The sequence below is a fragment of the Balaenoptera ricei genome, chromosome 6, assembly GCF_028023285.1.
Source record: "Balaenoptera ricei isolate mBalRic1 chromosome 6, mBalRic1.hap2, whole genome shotgun sequence".
Lineage (NCBI taxonomy): Eukaryota > Metazoa > Chordata > Mammalia > Artiodactyla > Balaenopteridae > Balaenoptera > Balaenoptera ricei.
In genome coordinates this window covers 86,069,491-86,095,089 of record NC_082644.1, presented here as the reverse complement: position 1 = coordinate 86,095,089, position 25,599 = coordinate 86,069,491, and the positions used below count along the sequence as shown (strand labels likewise).

The 25,599-nt window shown below is 48.2% G+C and overlaps 3 protein-coding genes across 11 annotated transcripts in view; 1 reads left to right on the top strand and 2 right to left on the bottom strand.

The window, feature by feature from the left end:
* Positions 1 to 75: 75 nt before the first annotated feature.
* Positions 76 to 4,712, bottom strand: TESK1 (testis associated actin remodelling kinase 1). 2 transcript variants are annotated; one of them, XM_059925015.1, is made up of 10 exons: positions 4,196 to 4,712; positions 3,950 to 4,071; positions 3,771 to 3,819; positions 3,090 to 3,236; positions 2,673 to 2,755; positions 2,416 to 2,506; positions 2,086 to 2,169; positions 1,845 to 1,934; positions 1,594 to 1,708; positions 76 to 1,255 (listed from the first exon to the last, which is right to left on the bottom strand). In XM_059925015.1, the coding sequence occupies exons 1-10, from the start codon at positions 4,412 to 4,414 to the stop codon at positions 369 to 371; spliced, it is 1,887 nt and encodes a 628-aa protein (XP_059780998.1). In that variant the 5' UTR covers positions 4,415 to 4,712; the 3' UTR covers positions 76 to 368. The 2 variants fall into 2 exon arrangements, with proteins under 2 accessions (XP_059780998.1, XP_059780999.1); XM_059925016.1 differs by lacking the exons at positions 2,673 to 2,755; positions 3,771 to 3,819; positions 3,950 to 4,071; positions 4,196 to 4,712 and having other exon boundaries at positions 3,090 to 3,229.
* A 16,746-nt stretch (positions 4,713 to 21,458) lies between these two features.
* On the top strand, positions 21,459 to 23,544 carry CIMIP2B (ciliary microtubule inner protein 2B). 3 transcript variants are annotated; one of them, XM_059925012.1, is made up of 6 exons: positions 21,459 to 21,579; positions 21,944 to 22,167; positions 22,256 to 22,473; positions 22,680 to 22,734; positions 22,957 to 23,009; positions 23,288 to 23,544. In XM_059925012.1, exons 1-6 carry the CDS (start codon positions 21,518 to 21,520, stop codon positions 23,525 to 23,527), a joined length of 852 nt encoding a protein of 283 aa, XP_059780995.1. In that variant the 5' UTR covers positions 21,459 to 21,517; the 3' UTR covers positions 23,528 to 23,544. The 3 variants fall into 3 exon arrangements, with proteins under 3 accessions (XP_059780995.1, XP_059780996.1, XP_059780997.1); XM_059925013.1 differs by having other exon boundaries at positions 22,812 to 23,009; XM_059925014.1 differs by having other exon boundaries at positions 21,517 to 21,579; positions 21,768 to 22,167.
* RUSC2 (RUN and SH3 domain containing 2) overlaps positions 23,484 to 25,599 on the bottom strand; it is a 59,250-nt gene continuing 57,134 nt past the window's right edge. For all 6 annotated transcript variants that reach the window (XM_059925008.1, XM_059925009.1, XM_059925011.1 and 3 more), the window contains 3 exons: positions 24,500 to 25,310; positions 24,269 to 24,406; positions 23,484 to 24,184 (listed from right to left, as the gene is read on the bottom strand). In XM_059925008.1, the coding sequence (XP_059780991.1) occupies positions 23,983 to 24,184; positions 24,269 to 24,406; positions 24,500 to 25,310 (1,151 nt within the window). In that variant the 3' untranslated portion in view covers positions 23,484 to 23,982. The remainder of the gene's footprint in view (positions 24,185 to 24,268; positions 24,407 to 24,499; positions 25,311 to 25,599) is intronic.

The following is a 25,599-nucleotide window of genomic DNA, read 5'->3' as shown; positions in this document are numbered from 1 at the left end:
TTCTAGAAGAGATTTTGGCCTCCCCCAAAACCTCCCACAGTGGAATGGGTGGGGAGGGCGCACGGGCTGAGCGGATAGGGGCAGCCCGGAGCCAGCCAGGCAGTTTTATTGAAATATTTTTAAATAATTTGCACGTGTTAGTCTCGTGTGTCAGCAACGCTTTGTCTGGTTCAGTGATCCCCACGGGAGAGCAAGCTCAGGGGATGCAAAGGAAATGTTGTGTTCCTCACGTCCATGCCGAGGTTCCCCTCTACAGGGAGAAGCGCTGCTCAGCCCATCCGGGGCTGGCACAGGCCAGCATGTGCGCTCTGTCCTCACAGGGCATCCTGAAGGCCAAGGGTGGAGGCCAGAGACCACAGGCCCCACTGCTAAGAGCGTGCCCCCGGCAGCTGCAGGCTGGTTGTGGGTGGCTTGGCGTGGTGCCCCCGGTGGCAGAGGAGACTGCCCGCCTCGCAGTTCAGGTTGCGGTAGCGGGCCACAGCTGGTGTGGGGCGGGGGCACATGGACAGGAAGCCAAAGCTGAAGGGGCCGAGGCAGCAGCCAGGGCAGGGCAGCCCCTCCTCGGACTCCCGGGGGGCTGACGGGGGCGGCGAGGCTTCTGTCCGCTCCAGGGCTGCTGCACGGGGCAGGCTATGCTGGGCCCGGTTCCAGGGCTCCCCAGCCCAGCCTTGTGGGGAGTTCACCACCACGGCTGGGGGGTTGTTGTTAAGGGGGGCTCCTGATCTAGGGGACCAGGGCTGGGAGGCTGAGGAACAAGTGCTGATGAAGTTGTCTGTGGCCACGGCCAGGGGCAGCTGGGGAGCTGGTCCCGGGGGTTCTGGCTCAGGGCTACTGCCCTCACACTCCATTCTCTCTTCAGCCGAGGGGCCCACAGCAGGAGGGACAGGACCTGGCAGTGCTGTCTCCATACGTCGGGGGAGTTCAGGGGATGATGGTAGCGAGCGGCAGCGGCGGGCAGGTGTCCCAGGCTGGACCAAGGTCTCTGGAGTGGTCACCAAGGGCAGCTGGGTGGAGGGCAGTGCTGATGGTGGTACAAGGGGTAGGGGGGCGACTGGCTTGCTGGGTGTGTCCAGGAGCTTGATCTTGCCACCTCTGAGGTCTTCCCGTAGTGAAAAGGGGTTGACTCGAGTCAGATTGTCCCCCCAGTTGGGGGGCGATTCTGGCGACGGGGGCAGGAAGAGGTCTGACCGGCTTCGGGAGAGCCGGGGGTCTGGCCTGGGAAGTGTGGCAGAGGGACCCCCTCTTGGAACAAACCCTGTAGACAGAGAAGTCTGTGGTCACTGTTCTCAGCATTGATCATAGTTCCCTGAGGGTCTCATTATTCACCAGGAGGCTGGTGGGACTAGAGCTGAGAAAAGGGAGTCCCACAGGGTGCTTTGGAAAGGGGGAGATGTCCCCTCCAGCCCCCTTTACCTCTTCTTTCCTTGTTCCCCTCCCTCAGGCTCTAGAATTAGAAAACGATCTTCTCTGAGATGTCCTCTCACCCCACTCCCACCCCCAGGCTTCTCAACTAATAAAAACACTTAGTCTCCCTGGATGATTCTGAGTTCTAAGGAAGAGAGAGGCAAAAGGACCCCAGTTGTGCTCACTTACCCTGACTGTGTGCCAGGGGAGCCCTGAGGAGGGGGGCTGGCTCAGGCAGCTGCTCCAGGATCCATTCCAGGTGCTGGGTGATTTCAGTGAAGGGAGCACGAGTGCCAGGTTCCATCTGATGGGGAGAGACGGGCAGCTTCACTCAGTGCTCCAGAAGAGGGTCCCTGAGTTTCCTCCTGTCATCTGGCCCGGCTGGCCTTGTCAGCTGGTGGGTGGGGGTCGGGGGCAGGGAGGGAGAGTGAGGCTCTTACACTGCAGCAGTGGATGGCCAGGAGCAGGAAGGGCAGTGGGCAGTCATCCCCTACCAGGGTTCGGAAAGCAGGCACATCCAGGCCAAAGTCCTGTGGGGACAGAGAGGAGGGGCCTCCAGGTCAGCCTTCCTCGAGTTCTCCTGCTGTCCCCCAGTCAGGACCTCACCCTCCAGGGAACCCTCCTTGGTTATGATGTGCCTAGTCTGGAGTTCCTCCTTTTAAACCTGGATGCATCATTCACCTCAGTACGGGGTAGGTAGTCAGGGTCCGCAGGTACTCGTGCGATGAGCTCACAGAGGACAATCCCAAAGGCAAAGACGTCGGCCTAGGGGTAGGAGCGAGTGTCAGGGGGAGGCATTGACAGTTTCATGTAAGAATTTTGTCAGAATACGTCAGAATTTGGGGGAGTCTTGACAGTTTTCCTGTGTTGGAAGGGGTGTGAGGGGTAAAGGGGATCTTGGGGGTCTTCTGAATATCTGGTAGGGTTGCTGAGGAACTTGGGATGGAGCCTTATAAGAGTATCTCAAAGGTCTCTGGAAGGCCTTGGGGATCTGAAGGGTTGATATCTTACCTTCTCATCATACAGCTCACCCCGCAACACCTCTGGAGCCATCCAGTAAGGGGAACCCACCACAGCCAACGGCTCCTTCCTTGCCCCTTCCCTGCAGGGGCAGGGGCAGAGTGGTCAGGAACATCCTACCCAGACACCCTCCCCAAACAAAAGAGCATGAGGTCAGCCCCCTCACTACCCCAAGGGAAATGTCCCTGTGGGCTTCACTTAGATAAGGGGCATCTGGGAGATTTAGGGGGATGGGGCATTCACCTCACCTATACACAGGAATCTTTTCAGCCAGCCCAAAGTCGCCCACAACAGCTGTGAAGCCTCGGTCTTCCCGCCGGATCAGACAGTTCTGACATACATATAGCATCCCCACATACCCATTACCTTCTGTTCTCTTTTCTCCCAAAATGCACCCCAAAGACCCGTCACTCCAGAATAACCCCAACCCTCTCTGATCTCCCAGTTTTCCAACGCACCCCAATCTTGCAACATCACCCGTCACTCCAAACACAGCATGGTACCCAGTCCCTCAGAGCACTCCCCTCACCCCAGTCCCCCATTCTCCAGTGTCTTGCTGCCCCAACATCCTAATGCTGTCTATTATCCACATTCCAATACCCACGGGCTAGTTACAATCTAATCTCAAATCCCCTTTCATGCCTCCACCCACCTGGCCAGCCTACCTTGGATGTGAGGTCTCGGTGGAATACACCTTTGGCATGCAGGTACCGCAGGCCGCGGGCGATGTCCAAAGCCAGGCGGAGCCTGACAGGCCAGGATAGGGGTTCGGGGGAGCTGAGCAGCTGTTCCAGGGTCCCCCCATTCATATACTGGGACATAGGGGTAGGAGAAGGGGAATGAATATCAAAGTTTCAGTCTGTCCTCTACGTCTCCCACTTATAAGCCTGGGGACACTCAGGAGGATCACAAAAGTCAAGAGGGTGAGTCTGTGCCCTAGGGTCCCCCATTCATATCCTAAGGCTATCATGTCCCACACAGGTGCATCTATTTAAATTTAAATTATTAAGGTTAAATAAAATTAAACATTCAGTTCCTGTCACACTAGCCACATTTCCAGTGCTCCTTAGCCACATGTGGCTAGTGGCTATGGTTTTGGACAGCACAGCTATAGAACATTTTTATCACTGAAGACAGATCTGTTGGACAGCACCCTTCTAAAGGATAAAAAGGACTGGGACCAGCTGAGGCCTTTTATTTGTGGTTTGCCTGAAGGGAAGTTCAGGGAAGCCTCCCCCGGGTCCTGTTGCCTCTCATTACTCCTCTGTAGATGCACCAGGCCGCTGACTCTCTCTCCCCTTGGTGGTGGTTGTGGTGGAATCCCCCCCTTCCTGGCCCATCCTCACCTCTGTAAGAGCGTGCAGCTGCCCTTGGTGCACACAGACCCCCATGAACCTGGAAGAGGTTGGGAAAGATAGCAGGGTAGGCTCTAAGAGCCCCGGCCTCTCCACAGTTCCCACTTTTCCCGCGGGATCTTTCCCCTATCCCCCAGCAAGCTTCCCAGCAAGCGGCTGGGGCCGCTCACCTTAGAATGTTGGGGTGCCGGAGCCGGTTCATCAGCTGCACCTCCCGCAGCGTGTTTCCCCGGTTACTGGGGAGCCTGTTCATTTTCAGCACCATGACTTGCCCTGACTGTCGGTGCCGAACCTGGGGGCAGCAGGGGATGGCGAGTCCCGCGCAGGTTGGGCGGGTCGCCAGGGTCCGGGCCCCCTAGTTCCAGCCTGGCGTCTAAGTCTCGGTCCCGCCCCTCTGCCCTCTCTGCTGGTCCTACCTTGTAGACCTCAGAGAAGAAGCCGGCCCCGATCTTCTCGGCGCAGTGGAAATCGTCCACGCGCGCCAGGCTGGACACGGCGCTGCGGAGAGCCCGGTAGGAGGAGGGGCGGCCCCGTCCCGGGCCTCCGCCAGCGCCCCCCGGCCCCGGAGGCCCCTCCCCCGGCGCCTCTCCGGGCCCGGGCCCTGGGCCCCGTAGTGGGGGCCGTTCCCCGGCCATGGCCGGGCCCCCAGCCCGGGGCCTGCCTCACATGGCAGGGTCCCCGGGGCCCGGGCAGGCCGCGCTCGCCATGGGAGCGGGCCCAGCCCGATCAGGGGCGCAGGGGCTCCCGATCCCTCCCGCTCCCGCCCAGGAGAATGGAAGATACGCCGAAGAGCCTGGGCCCGCCCCCGCCGCGCCGGCTTGCTGGGCCCGGGTGGACGCCGCTCCGCTCCGCTCTGCGCAGGGCCTGGGACTGGGCCTGGGCCTGGGCCGGGCGGTGGCGGTGGCGCTCCCGGGCGCCGGCGGGCAGGCGGGCGGGCTCCCCGCAGGCGGAGGCGGGCGGGCGGGCGGGCGGGCGGGCGGCGGCTGCTCCGCTTCGCCGCTGGGGCTCAGGCTCCGCGGCCTGCCGGGGCGGGGCTGAGCCGGGTCTCTACTTAACTCCTTCGAGCCCGGCCTCCGGGCAGCGGCCACGCCCCCTCAGGTGCGCACCCCGCAACCAGAGGCCGCGACGCCCTAGGCGAGTGGGTCTGGGGCGTCGGGGTCAAATAAGTTCAGGCCTGAGCTGAATAACTGAAGGGAATTCAGGGCTGATGGTGCGTACGCGCAGGTCAAATGTCTTTTAGCTGCCCTGGGAGTCCTTTCTCCCCTCCCTCCCTCAGGCCACTGTCGGTTGAGGGTCTGGCTCCGGAAGCCGCCAGATTCCTGGGCTCCAAGGACCGGCAGGGCAGAAAAGTAGACCCCTCCGGCCCAGCTACAGTCGGAGGCAGCCCAGCAACCTACCCGCCTTCCCAGCCTCCGCCCTGCCCAGCCTGCCCATTTCCCAGGTCTCGACCTTTACACCTTAAACCTCTGTACTCCCTGACACTTTCTTCCTTCTTGGGCGGTTGTGATGCCCCGGAGCTATAGTGAGCCTTTGGCCAGCCCGTTCCGGGTGTGGTCCCGACTCCTCCTCACTCCATCCCGCCTCCCTCGAAAAAAGTTCAGATTCCAGAGCCTCTGTCTAGTGACCCACCCAGCCTGTACCTTACTCTTACTATTTCGTCCAAATGCCCCTCTCTCTCAAAAGAGAAGCCTCCACCTGTAGGGAAGCCCCTCTTTGCGCAAGATCCCACCCCTTGGCAAAACCCCGCCCCTCAAGGAGCCGTTCCCCTCGGAGACCCCTCTCTTTTTCAGTGAGACCTCTCCTCACTATGGCACGGCCACCATCAGTGTGTACCAGAATCCCTCAGGGCGACACCCCTCCTTTGTGTGTTCCTCCTACCAAGTGAGACCCCACCTCTCAGAGTGACTCCACCAGTCATTGTGACCCCTCCTCTCGACGCGAGCCCGCCCCTCAGTGTGACCCCTCTAGGCAGGTACCGCCCCCATCATGTAGGAATCGGGTCTGCCCCCTCAGGCGGGAGGAGGACCTGCAACCAGCCTCTAAAGCGGTGCGGGGTCCTGAGTGCGCACGCAACGTTTCAGGACCCTGTGCGCTCGCCGTACCCAACGCTTTCGGTTCTCCGCTGGCTCCTCCTCCCGGCCATCGGCGGAATAGCCAATCATCGCCGGGGATGGGTGACGTCACTCGATCCCGGCGACTGGGCTGGGACTAGCGGTGGTGGGCGTCGGTGAGCCGCTTGCCACCTAGCGGCGGAGTGGAGGGAGGCAGTTGGGCCTCGGGAGTGAAACGGGCTGCGACAGAGCTTGAGGGAGCGAGGCTGAGTTCTTTTCAAATATTCTAAAGTACTATATTTCTATTTCTGTGGTAAGCTAAAAAGAAAATTAATTGCACAGTCCGCGTCCGTGTGGGTGACCGCCTTCTGACAGAGTCCTGTCCCATGTTTGTGGAGAGTTAGAGCCTCATACTATTTAATTGTCAGGAGCTAATGAGAAAAGAATAAAGGCAGTCTTAAATTATAAACGGTGCAGGAGGGTCGAGAGAAGGCCAGATGCTGTCTCAGTACAAGCGAAGTTTTCGCACAAGGTTGGAGAGGAAAGAGCTGGAGAGATTCACAGTCCTTCCACAGCCAGTGGAGACAGGCCATATGCATCATATTCATTCTTCCAGAGGCAATTTGGTCTCAGCAAAACAAGCTCATTCGTCACATTACGTGTTAACATCTACAACTATGTAATTTGTAAGTTTGTTTTCTATAGTTGTGTAAGATCTGTAAACACTAGGAATTTATGCCTCCTTTTGTTTAAGTAATAGAATAATTTAATCGACTCGTGTCTGACCGTTTACCCAAGTTTGAGAATATCTATAGCTGGTAATAGTAATTCTAAGCAGAGGAGCCAGGTTCCTGTTTTAGACAGATTACTGTGGTTGTATGGAGGCAGGGGGACTAATTAGGAAGGAGGTGCTGACAATGCTTCTGGTGAGGAGAGGATGAGGACTGAACTAGGGTAGGGATAATAGGGAAGGGGAGGAGGAAACAATCAACTAGAATGGGAAGACTTGATTGATTAGTATCCAAAGTCAGTCAGTCCTGTAGAGAGAAAGAGCATCAGCCAGGATAATTTTAAAGTTTCTAGCTTAGATGACTGAGTGTCAACTGAGATAAAGAATCCAGGAGGAGGAAAGGTTGGGGGCGGGGGAGGTAGGTGATTGCCATGAACGAAGGGGTGATGTGATGGTAAAGAAAACTGAAGGTGGATGCCATTATCCAAGTAGGGAAGGAGAGACAGGCTGACAATGGACTTCTAGGGAACACCAACAGTATTAAAGTGTGGCTGGATGAAGTCCATGAAGGAGACACAAGAAACATGCTGAAATATAGGAAGAGAATTTTTTTTTGAGAGTGTGTAAAATTCTTTATTTAGAACAATAAAGCCTAAGTGTTTATAATGTAATTTCAAATTCAAACCTGTATATAAAAGGGTCAGGACTTTTACCTGTTTTAAGAAGTACACATACGGTACACACATACACATCACATTTTACAACCGTTTTTATTTAATTAAAGTCATAATAAAACTGTTTAGAATAGAGTTGATGTATATTTATATTACAATATGCAAACTCCAGTCTATGACTGAACTAGCAATATATCTGTGCATCCATCTAAATGTCTGAATACTTTTCAAGTCCACTGATTTAAAAAATAGTGGCGGGACTTCCCTGGTGGTCCAGTGGTAAAGAATCCGCCTTCCAATGCAGGGGACACGGGTTCCATCCCTTGTCGGGTAACTAAGATCCCACATGCCGCGGGGAAGCTGGGCCCGCGGGCCACAACTACTGAGCCCATGCGCCCTGGAGCCCGTGCGACACAACTAGAGAGAGAAAAACCTGCACGCCACAAGTAGAGAGAAGCCCATGCACCTCAGCGAAGAGCCCACGCTGCAATGAAAGATCCCGCACGCCTCAGTGAAGACCCCGCGTGCCTCAACGAAGACCTGACACAGCCAAAAATAAAAACCAAACAAAAAACAAAAAAACACTGGTGGCAAGTGGAATCCAAGGAATGGAGAGTTTAGGAAAAGTGGAATAATGAACAGTATTAAATAGTGCAGAGGGATGTGCTAAGATGAGTTTTAAATGTTCCTTGAGTTAGGCTTCTAAAAGATCCTTTTGTTGTTTTTTCAAACTTTTTAGGATGGAAAATGTCAAACGTGAAAAAAAAGAAAGAACACAGAGAACAATGAACCCTTATTTACCTTGGGTAAGACCATTTTGTTGGAGACCCATTGTTCAAAATCACCCATGCCTCAGTTGTACTGTTGCCATAAGTGACAAGGCCGAGGTGAAAGTATCTGCTTTTATGTACCTTCTATGCCAGTGATCCTCCAATAATCAATTCATGGACAATCTTGTTTCATCTATACTCCTGCTCTTTCCCCCCACCCAGTTACTTGGTGAATATTTCTGACATTATATCATTTCATCAATAAATATTTCAGTGTGTTACCTCTAAAAGATAAGGATTCTTCTTTAAAACAAAATCACAGTACCATGTCACACCTAAAAAAATAATTCCTTAATATCATCCAGTATCTAGTTGTTCATATTTCCCCTGTTGAATTATACTTAGTTTTAAAAAATTGTTAATTTGAATCAAAATCTAAATAAGGTCCATGCTTTGAAGCTGATATGTTTCTTACATCTTTAACTCCATCCACTATCTTTTTTCCCTTACTTTTTTTTTTTTTTTTTTTTTTTTTTTTTTAAAGAAACCAGGGCATTTGTCCTGTAGAGTTTCTCGGAGTCTGAATTTTGCTGAGCTTCTAGTGTGATTTAGCATGTTCTTCAGTCCCCTGTATTTCCAGTAAATTGGTAGTTAGGGACAATTAGGTTTATATTTGATTATTTTGGCAAAACTAATTTGTAGGTGGTTTTAGCACTTTTATCATGAGGTATACAGTGGGGGTCTTTTTGTGATGTTAGTAACTGATGATGATCATTGTCTAGACCAGAGTTTGTCAAATGTGGCACTACTGACATTTTGGACTGGATAAATTCTTTATAGTAGGGGCTGTCCTGTGCATTGCAGGGATGTTTAGCAGCATCCCTGGCCTCTAGCCACTGGATGTCAGTAGCAACTCCCCCAATTGCCATGACCACAAATGTCTCTAGACATTGCCAGTTGTCCCCCCTGGGGGCAGAATTGTCCCTGATTGAGAACCACCGGTCTTGGTTCATTAATATAGGAATTGGAAAATAACATTCTCATTCTGTCCTTCCTTCTTTATTAGGTAGAATACCTCTACAAAGAGAAACTTTTCCACGTTAAACTATTTGTTACTCAGAGATATATTTCATGTGGGAAAGGCAAGAAAAATGCTTGATTGTTTCCCTTTTATATTACCAGCTTCTCAAGTAGTGAGTTGGTTCTGTAGCATCCTCCAACAGTGACCAATGAGGTTTGCTTTTTTTAGTACCATCATGAACTCATAATTTAACACATATATAATGTGCCTCAATCATTGGCAATTTAAAAATTTATTTTTGATTCTTAAATTGTCCTTTTTTGGCCACTGGACACTTATTCAAGTTGGCTCCTGAGTCCTTTTGACATGACCCTTAAGAAACCCTCCCTTGGGCTTCCCTGGTGGCGCTGTGGTTAAGAATCTGCCTGCCAATGCAGGGGACACAGGTTCGAGCCCTGGTCCGGGAAGATCCCACATGCCGCGGAGCAAATAAGCCCGTGAGCCAAAACTACTGAGCCTGCGCGTCTGGAGCCTGTGCTCCGCAACGGGAGAGGCCGCGACAGTGAGAGGCCCGCACACCGCGATGAAGAGTGTCCCCCGCTCTCCGCAACTGCAGAAAGCCCTCGCACAGAAACGAAGACCCAACACAGCCAAAAATAAATAAATAAATAAATAGATTTATTAAAAAAAAAAAAAAAGAAACCCTCCCTTAAGGTTTCTTGGATTTGATATAATAAAATGTTCCAGGCTCATTTTGTGCATTCCTAGACTGGAGCTGGTATCAGCTATTTTTTCCAATGATTCATGGTCCTTTCAGTTGGAAATGGTATGTAGAGACCACAATACGGGTACTAGGGATATAAGGTTATTTGACCTTAGGAAGAGCAGCTAAATGAATATATTGATAACCTATTCTTTTCAAAACAGTCCCCTCCACCATATCTCTTTTTAAAAAAAATCTATTTATGTTATTTATTTATTTTTGTCTGCATTGGGTCTTCATTGCTGCGCACGGGCTTTCTCTAGTTGTGGCGAGCGGGGGCTACTCTTCGTTGCAGTGTGCAGGCTTCTCATCGTGGTGGCTTCTCTTGTTGCGGAGCACGGGCTCTAGGCGCATGGGCTTCAGTAGTTGTGGCATGTGGGCTCAGTAGTTGTGGCACACGGGCTTAGTTGCTCCACGGCATGTGGGATCTTCCCAGTCTAGGGCTCGAACCCTTGTCCCCTGCATTGGCAGGCGGATTCTTAACCACTGCGCCACCAGGGAAGTCCTAACTTCAAGGCTTTAAATTCTATTTATACCCTAATGACTCCCATTTTTCTCCACCTCAACCTCTCTTCTGAACTCTAGACTCCTGTATTTAATTGCTTATTTATCACATCTAGTTGGATATCTAGTTGGCTTTTCAAATTCGATGGGTACAAAACAGAGCTCTTGAATCCTCCCCCTCTTCCCCAGCTTTTCTCTAAGGCTTCCCCATCTCAATAAATGCAGCCTATTAGGTGCCCAGGCAAGACAATTTAGAATTATCCTTGATTCCTCTCATTCTATCCTATGTCCAGCCCATCAGCAATTTATGTATGTTCTACGTTTGAAATCTATCCGTAACCTGACCACTCCTGACATTTCCACTGCCTCTAACCCAATCTAAGCCACCACTGTCTCTTGCCTGGGTTGTTGCAAGAGCCTCCTTTATAGTCTCTCTGCTATGCCTTTGTCTCCTTGCAGCCTATTCTCTACACAGTAGCCAGAATACCCTTTTAAAGTGTAAGTTGAATCATTTTGTCACTCTGCTCAAAACCTGTCATCTCACTGAGAATCAAATCCAAAATCATTCCTATAGTTTTCTAATATTTATACCTTTGATTTCTATTCCTTTGCTTAAGACCTTCAATACAATGTTGAGTGAAGTAGTGGCAGTAGACACTCATGCTTGTTCCTGATCTTTAAAAGAATGCTTTTAATGTTTCACTAATAAGTTTTCTGTTAACTGTAGGTTTTTTTTGTAGCTACCAATACCAGTTAGCTATTATCACAGAAGTGCCACGTAACTAGCCATGTCAAAACTCAGTGGCATACATTTGCAGCTGCATGGATGGACCTAGAGGTTATCATACTAAGTGAAGTAAGTCAGAAAGAGAAAGACATATGATATGACTTATATGTGGAATCTAAAATATGACACAAATGAACTTATCTACGAAACAGAAACAGACTCACAGACATAGAGAACAGACTTGTGGTTGCCAAGGGGAGTCGGGGGAGGGAAGGATTGGGAGTTTGGGGTTAGCAGATGCAAACTATTATATATAGAATGGATAAACAACAAGGTCCTACTGTATAGCACAGGGAACTATATTCAATATCTTGTGATAAACCATAATGGAAAGGAGTATGAAAAAGAATATGTATATATATATGTATAACTGAGTCACTTTGCTATAGAGCAGAAATTAACACAACATTGTAAATTGACTACAATAAAATTTTAAAAAAACTCAGTGGCATAAAACAGTTATTTATTCTCAGAAATCTGTGGTTTGACTGGGGTCAGCATTCTAAACTAGGATTGGCCACATGGCTTAGCTGTGCTCCATCTGTCTCTCACTCCTCCTGGGACCAGCAGGATAGCCTAGGCATGTTCTTGCCATGGTGATGGAAGAAGAGCAAGACAAGAACAGTTTTGCAACTGCTCTTCATGCCTTTGGGTCACATCATGTCTATCAACATTCCAATGGCCAAAGCAAGCCATATGGCCAAGCCCAAAGTATACCGTCTATAGAGGTGGTGGTAGGAAGGGGAAAAAGATTTCTAAGCAATGGTACATTATATTCACTGTCTAATGTTAAACCAACTTTGCATTTATAGAATAAACCCAACTTGATCTTGATGTATCCTTCCTTCCCCCTTCCTTCCTTCCTCCCTCTCTCCTAACCTCCCTCCCTCCCTGCCTTCCTTTCTTTCTCTCCTTTTTTTACATTATTAGATTTGGGTTGCTTTTCTTTGCATTTTACAATTCTATTTTTAAAAATTTTTTATATAAATTTATTTATTTACTTTATTTATTTTTTGGCTGCGTTGGGTCTTCGTTGCTGCACGTGGGCTTTCTCTAGTTGCGGCGAGCAGGGGCTACTCTTTGTTGTGGTGCGCAGGCTTCTCATTGCGGTGGCTTCTCTTGTTGCAGAGCACAGGCTCTAGGCGTGAGGGCTGCAGTAGTTGTGGCACGCGGGCTCAGTAGTTGTGGCTCACGGGCTCTAGAGCACAGGCTCAGTAGTTGTGGCACATGGGCTTAGTTGCTTCGCGGCTTGTGGGGTCTTCCTGCACCAGGGCTCAAACCTATGTCCCCTGCATTGGCAGGCAGATTCTTAACCACTGCGCCACCAGGAAAGTCCCTATAATTTTATTTTTTAATCAGCTTTATATTGAGATATAATTCACCCATTTAAAGTTTATAATTCAGTGGTTTTTATTATATTCACAGAGTTGTGCAAATATCACCACAATCAATTCTAGAATATTTTCATCACCAAGGAGAAACCTCATGTCCATTAGCAGTCACTCTCTGTATCTACATCCATCACCACCCAAAACTCCCTTTTCTCCAGTCCTAGGCACCATGAATTCACTTTCTGATTTTATAGATTTGCCTCTTCTGGACATTTCATGCATGGAGTCATACAATATATGGTCTCTTTTATCTTGCTTTTACTTAGTGTAATGTTTTCAAGGTTCATGCATGTTATAGCATGTAGCAGTACTTCATTCTTTTTTCATTTCTGAATAATATTCCACTGTATGAATATACCATGTTTATTTATCTACTCATCAGTTGATGGTCATTTGGGTTGTTTCTACTTTTTGGCTATTATTAATGATGCTCCTATGAACAATCATGTACACGTTTTTTGTGTGGATGTATGTTTTCATTGTCTCATGTCTTTTTTGTTTTGTTTTGTTCCTCTGTTCCTCCTTTACTGCCTTCTTTTGGTTTAAATAAATATATTTTTTAGCATACCATTCTAATTTTCCTGTTTTTTAAACATATATTTTAATTACATTCTTAGTAGTTGCTCTAGGGATTACAATTTAGTCAAATTATTGAAAGACAAGTGCACAATGACCTATACCATATATAGTTGATTTGCTTTAGATAATCCTCTGAAGAACACCTATTCTGCCATAATGCTGGAAGCGCAAGTCCTCCAATGTGTCATCTAACCAGTAATGCTGGCTAATATGAAAGCTATTAATATTTGAATATATTTTTCATTTAATAAGCCATCTGATAATACTCTCATTAGTTCTTGTTGTTTTTCGGTTACTTCTCTGGGTTTTGTAGTTAAGCAGGTAAACTTTTTCTTCCTTTCCAACATTTATGGTTCTTATTACAACGAGCCTTTGGTATCTGAGGGGGGAAGGGGGAGGGGGTTGGGGGGTTAGGGGGTTGGTTCCAGGACCTGCCAGAGATATCAAAATTCGAGGATGCTTAAGTCCCATAGTCCACCCTCCGTATCCGCGGTTCTGCATCATGAATTCAACCAACCACTTATCTGTAGTACTGTAATATTTATTGAAAAAAAAAGGTCCATGTGTAAGTGGACCTGTGCAGTTCAAACTCACATTGTTCAAGGGTAACTGTACTTTTTTTGTTTCATGCGCTGTCTAGACCATATAGAACAATGTTGAATAATAAAGGTGATAGTGACCAGTCTTGTCTTGGTTCTGGCTTTTGTAAGATTGCCTAAAGTGAAGGACTATCAACTCTACATGCTAGCATCCATCTTATGCCCAGGGCAAACACAGCTAATCCTTAGCACTTTTTCCTGCTAAGCCATGACCCTATTTCAGAAACCTCACAGTAACATTCCCATAAGTGACTACAGTTAATTGGATTTAGTACAACGCCTAAGATCCGTTTGCCAGTCCTGGCTCTGGCTTCTCTCTTTGATGTAGTTTGATACTGGTTGTTCATTTCAAGTGTTCTTTATCATGTTTATATTCCTGGTTTACTAAAAATCCTTTAAAAAATAACAAATGGATATTTAATTTTATGAAAGATTTCCTCAACAGCTGTCAGGGTGATCAAATGTCTTTTATTTCCTTTGGTTTATTCATGTTAATTACATTGACAGAGTTTCTATTTTAATCACTGTTGCAGTCCTGAAATAAATCCTACTAGTTTTAATGAATGTTATTCCTTTACAATATTGCTAGATTTGTTTAGCTTATATTATGCACCAGACACCTGTGCTTGATGCTGGGGCTACAACTGTGAACAAGAGAGACAAGGTATCTGCCCTTACTGAGCTGTCAACTCAGGGGTGACAAAGAACAGAACATTTGCCAGCAATGCCCTCATTCTGAACCTCTGGCAGAAATCACTAAAGATATGCAGAGCCTTGGGAGGTCTCAGAAAGTGGGCTGTGATCATTTAGTGGTAACTATTACTGGATTCAAGGAAAGAAGACCATGATGGCAAGCATCTTGCTACATGCTATTCCTGACTTGATGTTTCATTTAGATTTTTCATCTATTGTAAGACTTGTATGAGGTTTGTTAGATCTTGAATTTGTTAGGTCTTGAATTAAATTCACACTAATTTTGTAAATTAAGTGTAGTGTGGGTCTTCTGGTAGGTGGCAGCTATTTGACCGCTTTTTCAATTTCTTCTATGGTTGTTATTTTATTTTCAGATATTCTGTATCACTTGGGTTGATTATGATTTATATTTTCCTACACAATTTTAATTTCAGTGAGATTTTCTGGTTTAGTTATATAGAGTTTCAGCTAGTATTCTTTTATAATTAAACAAATTCCTGTGTGTCTGTGGTTTTAGCTACTTCCTCATGGCATTAGGGGGTTTGTGTAGTGTTTTTTCTTTTGGTTACCTGTGCCAGTAGTTTGCTTATTTTGTTGTCTTTTTTTAAAAAACAGTTCTTATAGTAATAATTTCAATTGTTCTCCTATTTTCTGATTTATTGGTTTCTATTGCCAGCTTCATAAATTTTTCCTGTTTTCCTTAGCTTATGAGCTTCCTCTTTTTCTAGCTTCTTGAGTTGACTGCTTAGTTATTAGCTAGTTCAGTTAGTTGGTTTTAGACCTGTTTACCAGGCTAGTTTGTGTGCAACCTGTTCTACTAAAGCCATCATGGTCAGCACCACATGACCTTCTGCCCTCTCTGGCACAGCTAGTTGGTAAGTGTAGCCTGTTCATCTGCTGTGAGGCCAGGCTTGAGAGAGATGAGCATGGCATAAATATTAGTGCTCATCCTATCTGCTTCTCCTTCCTTCCTGGGCACATGGAAGCTTCTCTGAGCTGCAAAATAATGGTAAATTGGTAAATCCATGCAAAGGTCATATTTTTATTGCAATTTATCTATAGGTTTTTTTTTTCAAATAAAAAAGTTTAAAAAAAGTATACCAGGGCACTAATTTCCAGAATAACCTGGATAGGGCCAGGGATAAATATTTTATAAAATCACTGTAGGTAATTCTGAAGCACATCCCTGCTGAAGAATCAGTTGTAGAGATGTTGGGGAAGAGGAGTTCGTTTCCTGATGAGCCACGTGCACACCGGAGTTATGATGTGGCAGACAAATCCATTTGGGAAGGGGAGAGAATGGGGAGGGGGCAGAAGAGAGGAGAGGGAGAGGGAAAGAAGGGAGAGAAGGAGGGAGGGAGGGAGAAGAAAAGAGAATGAGAGCATAAGAAAGAGAGAGAGATTGAGCAGGTGTACAGAGGGAAGCACATGGCCTCAAGGAGAAAAGAGCGAAAATAACTGCCTTAGCTCCTGTTAGCTTTCAAGTTCTCAATTCCAGTTTCCATGAGGCCTGGCTATAAAGCATGCTATACAGTCCTTTCCTTGGACACTGATGAAATCTAATTCATCCTTAAGATAACCTCTCTTCCTCTGTACTTGCTATACTTGGGCCAGCAGAAGTAGACAGTTGTTTCTTGTAACAAAAATAGCTTCTACTGGAACACTTGTTTAATGATAATTTTGACAGTTTATTAGGTACCAATAACTATTCTGTGTTACATATACCATTTAAATTAATCCTTATAGTATTACCATTCTCATTTCATAGATGAGGGAAAAAGAGATACAGAGAGATTTACTAATTTACCTAAAGTTGTACAGTTAGCTAAGTGATGGATCTAGGATTAAGCCTATGTCCTTAGTCGTGATGCCAGTATACACTTGAGGCTAAAAATTGCCCAACACTTAGACAATTTTTAAATGCCCTCTTAACTTGGGGCAAAGAAAAGGAGTGTGATTATACACCATCATTTAGAAATACATGAGAATTCAATCAAAGCTGAATTCAGAGGCAATTGGGGTTTTTTGTTTGCTCGGTTAACCTAATTTTTGTTTTTTATTTACAGGTTTGTTGTGTTTGTGTGAGAAAATGTGGCTTATTTGTGCTTGTTGGGATTTTTGAGATTTTTCTTTGTGACCTATTATAAAGTCAGTTGTTTTTGTTTAAATCTACATTGTGGTGTTTAGACTGATTTTCTCTGTACCTCTCACTCCTCTTTAAAATTGTAAAATCACTGAGGTCAGGAATTATATCTTATTCATCTATTCATCTCTGTAGTGACCAGAAGGTAATTACCTAGCTGAGATGGTTAATGAAAGTTAGTGGAGGGACTTGCCTGGTGGCGCAGTGGTTAAGAATCCACCTGGCAATGCAGGGGACACGGGTTCGAGCCCTGGTCTGGGAAGATCCCACATGCCGCGGAGCAACTAAGCCCATGCACCACAACTACTGAGCCTGTGCTCTAGAGCCCGTGCTCCGCAACAAGAGAAGCCACCACGATGAGAAGCCTGTGCACAGCAACGAAGAATAGCCCCCACTTGCCGCAACTAGAGAAAGCCCGCGGCTCAGCAACGAAGACCCAATGAAGCCAAAAATAAATAAATAAATAAATTAATTAAAAAAAAAAACAAACTGGTGCTGTGGATTTGAAGAATGTTATACATGTAAAAAGGCCAGAAAGAGATTCTGCCATTTCCTTTGCTTTGATCCATCCTCTATGCTCAGAGCAGTGATATCCAGATAGTGGCCTATTTTCAGGAAAATTTATAAGTTGAATAAGGCTCATTTGGAGCTGCATCCTAGGAGGCACATGCACATTTTAAAGTATGAAACTTTAAAAATATAGTTGCGTTTAGAAATGACTCTAATTAGCAGATGCAAACTGGTATATATAGAATGGATAAACAAGGTCCTACTGTCTAGCACAGGGAACTATATTCAATATCCTGTGATAAACCATGATGGAAAAGAATATGAAAAAGAATGTATATATAACTGAGTCACTTTGCTGTACAGCAGTAATTAACACATTGTAAATCAACTATACTTCAATAAAAAAAATGACGCTAAAAGCACATCAAAGATTCTGCTATTTTAAAAAAATCATATATGTATATATTTTATAATACATAAATATGAATATAAAATGTAAGATAAATATGTAATACATAAACATGTAAAATAATATGTATATATGTTTAAAGCCCATATAATATTTGCATTGGCAAACAGAGAAGGGAGTAGGAACTGGAAGGAATCTTAATAACAATCCAGTGCATCTCTTTCATTTTACAGATGTGGAAACTGAGGCTCAAAGTCTAAGCAATTTGCCCAAGCCTGCTCTGTTAGGCAGGACTAGACTATGGCCAGTTTTTAAAGTTCCCTGTGTGTAGCTAATAAATCATCCTTATTCAGATTCTGTTCTTCTTTAATATTTTGACTTCTTTAGCACTAAAACCAGAAAGTATATTCAAGTCTTATCAATACCACTGTTTCTGATTATTTCTATTTGGGTCTCCCCAACCCCACCCCATTCTACCTTTTTGGATGTCAAAAGCACAGATTTGGCTTATCATAATCCTTGGTTTATGATACACTTTCATCATTGGCCCATGGTTTAATTCATTCATTCATTCTAATGTGTAATAATAAGCATTTATGAAATCATCATCCCAAACGAAAACTGGGACCTTGACAATAGCGTACATCTAAACGTATGGTCTCCTCACCCGCCACTGTCTCACTTCCATGCGAGGTAAGCATCTGAGCTCATGTTCATCATTACCTTGCTTTCCTGTTTATGTAGTTTTATTGCATCTATATATTTTAATTTTAAAGGGTGTTCTGTTGTATGTAATCTTTTGGAGTTCATTCTTTTCACTTCTTGTTTCAATTTTGGTTGTCTCTTGATCTGAGGAATTTTTTCCAAAGGTCTCATGATTTTCTTTTAATTCAGCCTCATAGAGGGGATTTATGCTTGCCCAGTGTTGACTTACAATCAAGTGATTGATCTGGGATCTATGTGAAACTTTTTTGGCTGATAAATATTCTGATTTTTAAAAATTGAGATATAGTTAACACATACCATTATATTAGTTTCAGGTGTACGACATGATTCGATATTAGTATTTATTTATATGAAATTTTACAGCAATTCCTGGTCAGATCAAAGGCAGAGCACAAGAGAGTTGTAGACTGCCATTTTGGAGACCCAGCAGGCTGTGTGGAGTGAGCAGGGCACTGTCGTGGCTTTCCTAACTGGACCTTCATCTTGTAGATGGGTGTAATCTCAGCGAAACATTTCCCTCTGCTGCCACATCCAACACTGGCCGCTGGGTGTGGCAGCTGTCGTCAGGAACAAGTTGTGGGTAGGTTACCATGATGACTATCCCTCGGAAGGAGGCACCAAGGCAATGAGCATTCCTACAGGCCCCTCAGCTAGCTCTTCCACTCCTTTCCCAGGTTAGAATGTCCTTCCAATCTTCAGGGATTTAGAAATACTCTTTACACAGATGGAAACAATAATAGTAACAAGCCATTTCACCAGTAACAGTGAGCTGTTTCTTCACAAACCATGACTCTAAGCCTAATTATAATTTGTTTCCTAACTTATATTAACTCATACCCAGATTCTAGCTGCCATGGTCTTTTCTGCAGAATTTGTTCCAGTCCCTGCATCCTAATCTACATCCCAATTTGAAATTCTAACCTTTCCATTTCTCAGCTTCACAGACTTTCCCCTGAACTCCCAGTCTTACTACTTTTTTCTTTTCTCCCATCCTACCAAATTCTAACTAAACACAATAAATTGCTATTATTAGCACTTAATGTAAGTTAGACACTGGGCCAGCTGCTCTTTTTTGCATAATCTCATCTACCGTATCCTACTCAGTGAGGTAGTAACATTAGTTTACCCATTTTATAGATGAGAAAACTGAGGGCTGATGAGATGAATTTGGCCAGGGTCCGTATCTCTAGTGACTAGGATTAGAACGAGTGTTTTTGTTTTGTTTTGTTTTACTTTTATATTATGATGTCTTTGGCTCTAAGTAAAAGAAAACTTAAAGTGGCCTTAACAATAATGAAATTATTTCATAAAAAGGTTGGTTAAGTCAGAGGCTCAACATTACCATCAAGGACCCAGGCCTTTCTATTCTGCCATCCACCCTGGATGGATTCAGGCTTTGTCCCCAGGTTAGCTTAGCTTTCCACAGGTTTCATGATGCCTGCCAAGGTTCCAGCATCACATCCACAGAATTTCTAGAGGCAGGAAAAGACATCATTCCTTCTTGTCCATCTCTCTTTCTCTAATTTGTTGTGCATCTTCTTAAGAGCAAAGAAACTTTTCCCAGGACACTCCTTCACCCCAGCAGACTTGCCCTCATATTGTCCAGGTCGCCACAAGCCCATGCCTAACCAGTCACTGGCAAGGAGAATGGGACTACTATGATGGGCTTGGACTAATCAAGACTCATTCCTATGGCTGGCTCCAGCTCCCCTGAAGTTCCCGACTGCTTGGCAGAATGAAATTAAAATTCTGTTAGGAAGAAGGGAGACGGGGGTAGGGAATAGGTATGAAGTGTGCAACCAACAGTGTCTGTTACAGAATCCGGAAGTCCAGGTTGTTAGCCTTGACGTACTCCTGCTATTCTGGGCTCTCCCCTCAGCTCCCACCCTCACTCTAGCATATTTCCTGGGAGCCAAGTCCTCTCTAACTCTAGCTCTAAATGACACATACCAAGGTTGTCCTTGGCAGAACACTGAGGAACATGAAATGTATTCTTTGGGGCCCTCTTGTGCAAGTCCCAAGAAGTCAGTGACACATGCTTGGTTAGCCCAGGCACTGGCACAGTCGGGCGTGGGGAGGAGAGCAGAGGCTCTGCCTCCTGGAAAGGTGGACCAGCCTGGCCCTGAACCAGCCGCAGAGTTCTAATCATGCTCCCCTCCCCCCCATCTTTCTCCTGGTCTGTACTGCTCTTAGGATCTGAATTGTTTTCTTAACAAATTCTAATTTGCCCCCTCGTTAAACCTCAACATTACCTTCATATCTCCTTCCCTTGAACTCCCACAGTGAGAAAACCTATAACCCCTGAATTTACTAACCATTCATTGATCTCCCATTTGTGTTAGACGCTTAGAGACAATACTAAACAACAGGAAAGGAAATTAAGTTTTAGCAGCTGGGTGCCAGGTGCTGGGGTAAGTTCTTTCACACACACTATCTGACTTTATTTTTAACACCACCTTGGTAGGTTAGGCTATTTTAACCTTCATGTTAAGAGTTTAGGGATTTCAGGTTCAGAAGAAGCCACCTGCTCAGAGAAGGTAAGGTCGGCTCAAGGTCACAAGCTATTAGGAGCCCATGGCTGCCTGACTTCACGTCTGTGCCCTTTCCCCTACCCCCCCATTCTGGCTTCAAGGTGTTTGTTACAAAGCACATTTGCATACATTAATCTGAGCCTCACAACAGTAGCAGGGTGAATAGTAGCACCTGCATTTTATAAATGAGGATAGTAGGGTTCAGAGATACTAAATGACTTGCCCATAGGCACGTGGAGCATAGGCACGCTGACTCCTACTCCTCTGCACTTTCTGCCACTGTAGAGCGTGCCTGGCAGAGCGGGGCATATTTGTTGAATGGATGATGATCCGGATGATAGTAGTAATTCTTGTCCTTACATTACTGAAAATAAACAATGTCGCTGCCTAGAGGTCTTTAGGTTCCTTTTCTCCCTATCACCTCCCCCCTGGGCTTTCCTAGGAACTCCGTCACCTTCAACCAAGACTCACAGAGAGCAGAATCCACATCTCCTCAGGCAGGTGCTCAGAGAGGGGCTTAAGAAGGAAGGGCCTTCTTTTGAGACAGAGCTCAATGGGCCTGTCAGTGTTTGCTCCCCCACCTCCCACTTCAGGGCTTCCTTTGGTTCTGCAGTGGCGAGGCTGTACGCGGCCTTCTCTCTGCCCCCAGGTGGCAGGGCTGCCCTTGATCCGGAGTGGACGGACCAGTGAGCCTCTACTCCCCTGCGGCCCGGGCCCTGACAGCCATCACACTAGTGCCCCCACCCCTCTCTCCTCCCCGAGCCCCGCCTCTCTGCCTCCCAGCCCTGGACATGAGTCAGCACACACAGCCCAGGAGCTCGGCTCAAAGAGAAACGAAGGGAACTGCCTGGGTTCCCATGGCTATGGCTAGCACCTTCATACCAGGGCTGAACCCTCAGAACCCTCATTATATCCCAGGGTAAGACTTCTACCCAGAGTAAAAGGGTGCAGAGTTGTGCCACCTCGGCCTTGGGGGCCAAGTGGACATTCTGGTATGGGAGGCTTACAGCTGGGATGTCTATGGTGTTGAATGGAAAAGGAAAAGCAAGGGAATAGTAGTAGCCGGGCCTGCTACGAAGCTTTGTGTTGTGCTCTCCATGGTAACAGGGTAACAGCAGAGGGGAAGGGTTGAAAACCCAGACAGAGAACTAAGAAACGCCTGCTCAAAATATATACACAGCTGAGTCCAGAAGAGATCAGGGCTTCAGAGGTCTCTGCTTCTGCCTCTGGGGATGGTGAGGCCGGGGGATTCTGGAGGTGAGTGGGTGAGACTTGTGCTACAGGTACACTGGACACTGCCCGCTACTTCGGTTCAGCATGGGCCAGACCTATGGGCAGATGACTGGGCAGCTACTTCGCAGCTCTCCTGGCCTAGCCTGGCCCCCTGCCCACCGCACACTTCTGCCTCCCATCCGGCCTCCAAGATCTCCCGAGGCTCCCAGGAAAAGCCTGCCTGTCAGGCGTGGACACGAAAGGCTCAGCTCCAGCATGATCCCTGGGTACACAGGTATGTACACAGGTATGAAGAGGTATCCCCCATCCCAGAATGTGGGTCCCACACACTAACAAATCGTCCTTGCCCCCTGCCTACCTAGGTTTTGTACCCCAGGCACAGTTCATCTTTGCCAAGAACAGAAGCCAGGTCTGGGCGGAGGCTCTGAATGATTTCACTCAGTGGTATGGGGGACAGAGGAGTCAGGAGCTGTCAAAGGAGGCCGAGGGAGAAAAAGACGTGGAGAAAGACCAAGAGCCAAAGCTGGAGGCAGAGCTGGAGACGGAAAAGGAGCCAGAGCTGGGGCAGGAGGCGGAACAAGTGAGACCGAGAAGGCTGATGGGGAGTACGAGGCGGGAGTGGGGAGCCTTACCTCTGTGTGGCCAGGTCTGGGGTGGTCATGTGTAGCATGGCTGTGGGACAGGGGATGTGGGCTAGACCGCCAGCCTCACCTCCCTGGGAGCTTGTGTTACAGCCCAGGGGCTGAACTTGATAGCCCTGTTTTTCTTCTATCAACTTCTCCTCAGAAGGCTTCCCCTTATTCCATGGATGACAGAGATCCTCGCAAGTTCTTCATGTCAGGTGAGAGGAAGTGGGTAATGACCAAAGGCCTGGGGGAGGTGCCCAGGAGGTACTGACTTAGTATCCCCCTCCCCTAGGCTTCACTGGTTATGTGCCCCGTGCTCGCTTCCTCTTCGGTTCCAGCTTTCCTGTGCTCAGCAACCAGGCACTGCAGGAATTTGGACAGATGAAGTCAGGGGGCAGATCCCAGAAAGATCCTAAACATCTCCCCTCACTTTCCAGGACCTACCCTCAGAACCTGGGCCTTTTACCTAAATATGGGGGCTATGTGCCAGGTGAGGACAGCCCCCAGAGGGAGGCTTTGGGGACTGGAATATTTGTGTGTGTGTGTGTGTGTGTGTGAGATAGGTGGAGGTGGTTTAGGGCTTGGAACTAGTAGATATGGGGGACCTTGGGTCAGCTTTATCACTGGGCAGAAAACGAAACTGATGTAGCTCCTAGTGAGTAGTTAGGACCAGATTTTGAAGGATAACTTGGAGGTTCTAGGCAAGTGGCTGAGAAATAACTTTTCTATGCCTCTGGCTACAAATGACAGAATCTTTTGGCCACACAGGGTATAAGTTCCAGTTTGGCCGCACATATGGGCATCTCACCCATGATGCTCTGGGCCTCAGCACCATCCAGAAGCAGCTCCTGGCGTAGGTACCTAGACTTCAAGTTCTCTCTTTCCTTTTCATCCTATCCCAGCCATCCTTTTGCAAAGAAGAAAGATGGTCTGGAGGGTGGGAGAAGGCACAAAGAGAGAATGGTTTGGAGGCCAAGCACCTTTTTTATTAATAGGTGTAATAAATAAATAAATAAATACATAAACAGAGCCTGGGCTCCTCCTCCCTCCTCTGACCACCAGGCACTGGCCACAGCCTACTTACAGCTGGGGGCTTAGGGAACTGGCCCCAATACTGTCACCCATCCTTCTCACCACCTGGCCTAGGGAACCCCGCAGACGGGCCTTCTGGTCACCTCCCTCCACAGGGACATGCCTGTCTGTACCCATGGGAGGGCTGGCCAAGATGGTCTGGGGAAATTCTGGCAGCCCAGTGCTGCGTCCCTTCCCTCCTTTCCTGGGGGGAGATCTGGACGAGGTCACTGGGACAGTTAAGGGGGAGTAATCGATACTGAGCACAGGGATATGCGGCCCCCAGCTCTCGGTCTACTCTCTGTAACCAAGCCAGAGGGCTTGGGTAGGGCTCTCAGGCTATGAGTCTAGGGGTTGTGAGGGTCCCTGAGGCCACCAGCATGCACAGGGCCTCAGTTTTGGCTGCTTCCAGGGGTTGGACTTGGAGTTGGGGTTAAAGTCACATAGGCCAGAGGCACCAGGCCAGTGTCAGGGCCCCGGCTACAGCGCAGCCAGTCTCCTCCGGCTGGCCCCAGCACCCGCAGGACGTCTCCCTTGTGGAAGCTCAGCTGTCCGGGGCCTGTGGCCAGATGGTGGCACAGTGCCTTCACCTCGCTGGGGAAACAACAAATGGAGGTCAGAGAAACCCCACCCAGAGGAAAACCCAGCCCCCAAATCCTTCTGTCTCTCAGGGCTCACCATGGAGTGCTGGAAGGCAGGGCTGGAGAGCGTGGCTCCTGCAGGCTCTCCTTGGGCTCTGGCTCCCGGCGGGCACCCACTGTTTGCGCCACTAGCTGGAGCATGGACTTGTCCAGGCTGAGCCAGTCCGAGGGTAGCCTAGGGGATAGCGGCCGGGCTCTGGCTCTGTCTGTGCCCTGGCTTAGAGCAGGCCCCCCTGCCCGTCTGTCTACACCAGGGACTGTCTCTTACCTGTTTGTGGGCCGGGCCTCCCGCTGAGCCTTTCGGGACCCGAAGAGGTGTCCCCACTTGATGACCCCAGGTGAAGGCTCTAAGGCTCCTTCCTCATTTTCTGTTGGGGGGGCAGTGGACCCCTCCCTCTCCCGGCTGCGCCTCAGCTCAGCCAGTACAGAATCAGGGGGGCTCCCCATCCAGAAGGGCCAGCCCCTCTCCCGGCCAAGGGTCTCCTCAGGGGCAGGGCAGGCCTCAGCTCCCTCCACGACTCCCTCTCGGGGGGGTGGCCCCCCACCTCCTGTCCCTTTCTTTTTCTCACTGCTGCTGCCGCTGCTGCTATTGCTGCCACCCCGGGGGAACCTAGAACCCTCGGTGGAGCCGTCGATGTAGACCTGGGAGCTCTGCATGAGCTGGTACCACCAGCCAGCCTGCCCACTTCGGGCCCACCTGCCACGCCCTGAGCTCCCAGCTGCCTCTGTCTCCTTCTCTTCTTCCTCATCTTCTCCACCTTCTGGGGCACCCACACCCTTCACTCGCTCCCCACGGGCCGCCCCGTCCATGTCTCCAGGGCCCTCCTGGCCCCGGGAGCGGGCCAGCTGCAGTGTCGAGTGGGCGGACAGCAGCAAGTCCTGGGACACCCGCAGCAGCTCCTTGTGCTGCCGCTGCCGCTGCCCACTCTGCAGCAGCCGGTGCTGGAACAGCAGGTCGAGGCTGAAGGGCAGGAGGGCCAGGGGCTGCAGCAGCAGCAGCAGCTCCTCCAAGAGGCCAGGGCACACCGTATGCGCTGCGCTCAGGAAGCCCCACGGCTGGTAGTGGGTCTGGATGATATCTAGGGGAGGAAGAGAGAGGGACTGAGCCACACAGAGAAGCAGGGCCCGGCCTGGGGTGGGCCTGTGAAAGGCAGCCTGGGTGGCGCCAGTGCGTACTGCTGCACAGGCTGTGTGCCGTGCCACTTAGATGCACTACAGTGTAAACGATGCCTTCTGAAGTTGTGCAGTGCAGAAGCTCCACAATCTTAAGTGGTAGCCTCGAGTTCAGAGGGGAGAGGTTCCTGGCCACCCTGACTCCCAGATTGCCTGAGTATCCTGCTGACTCCAAGGCTCTAACACAAGCAGAGG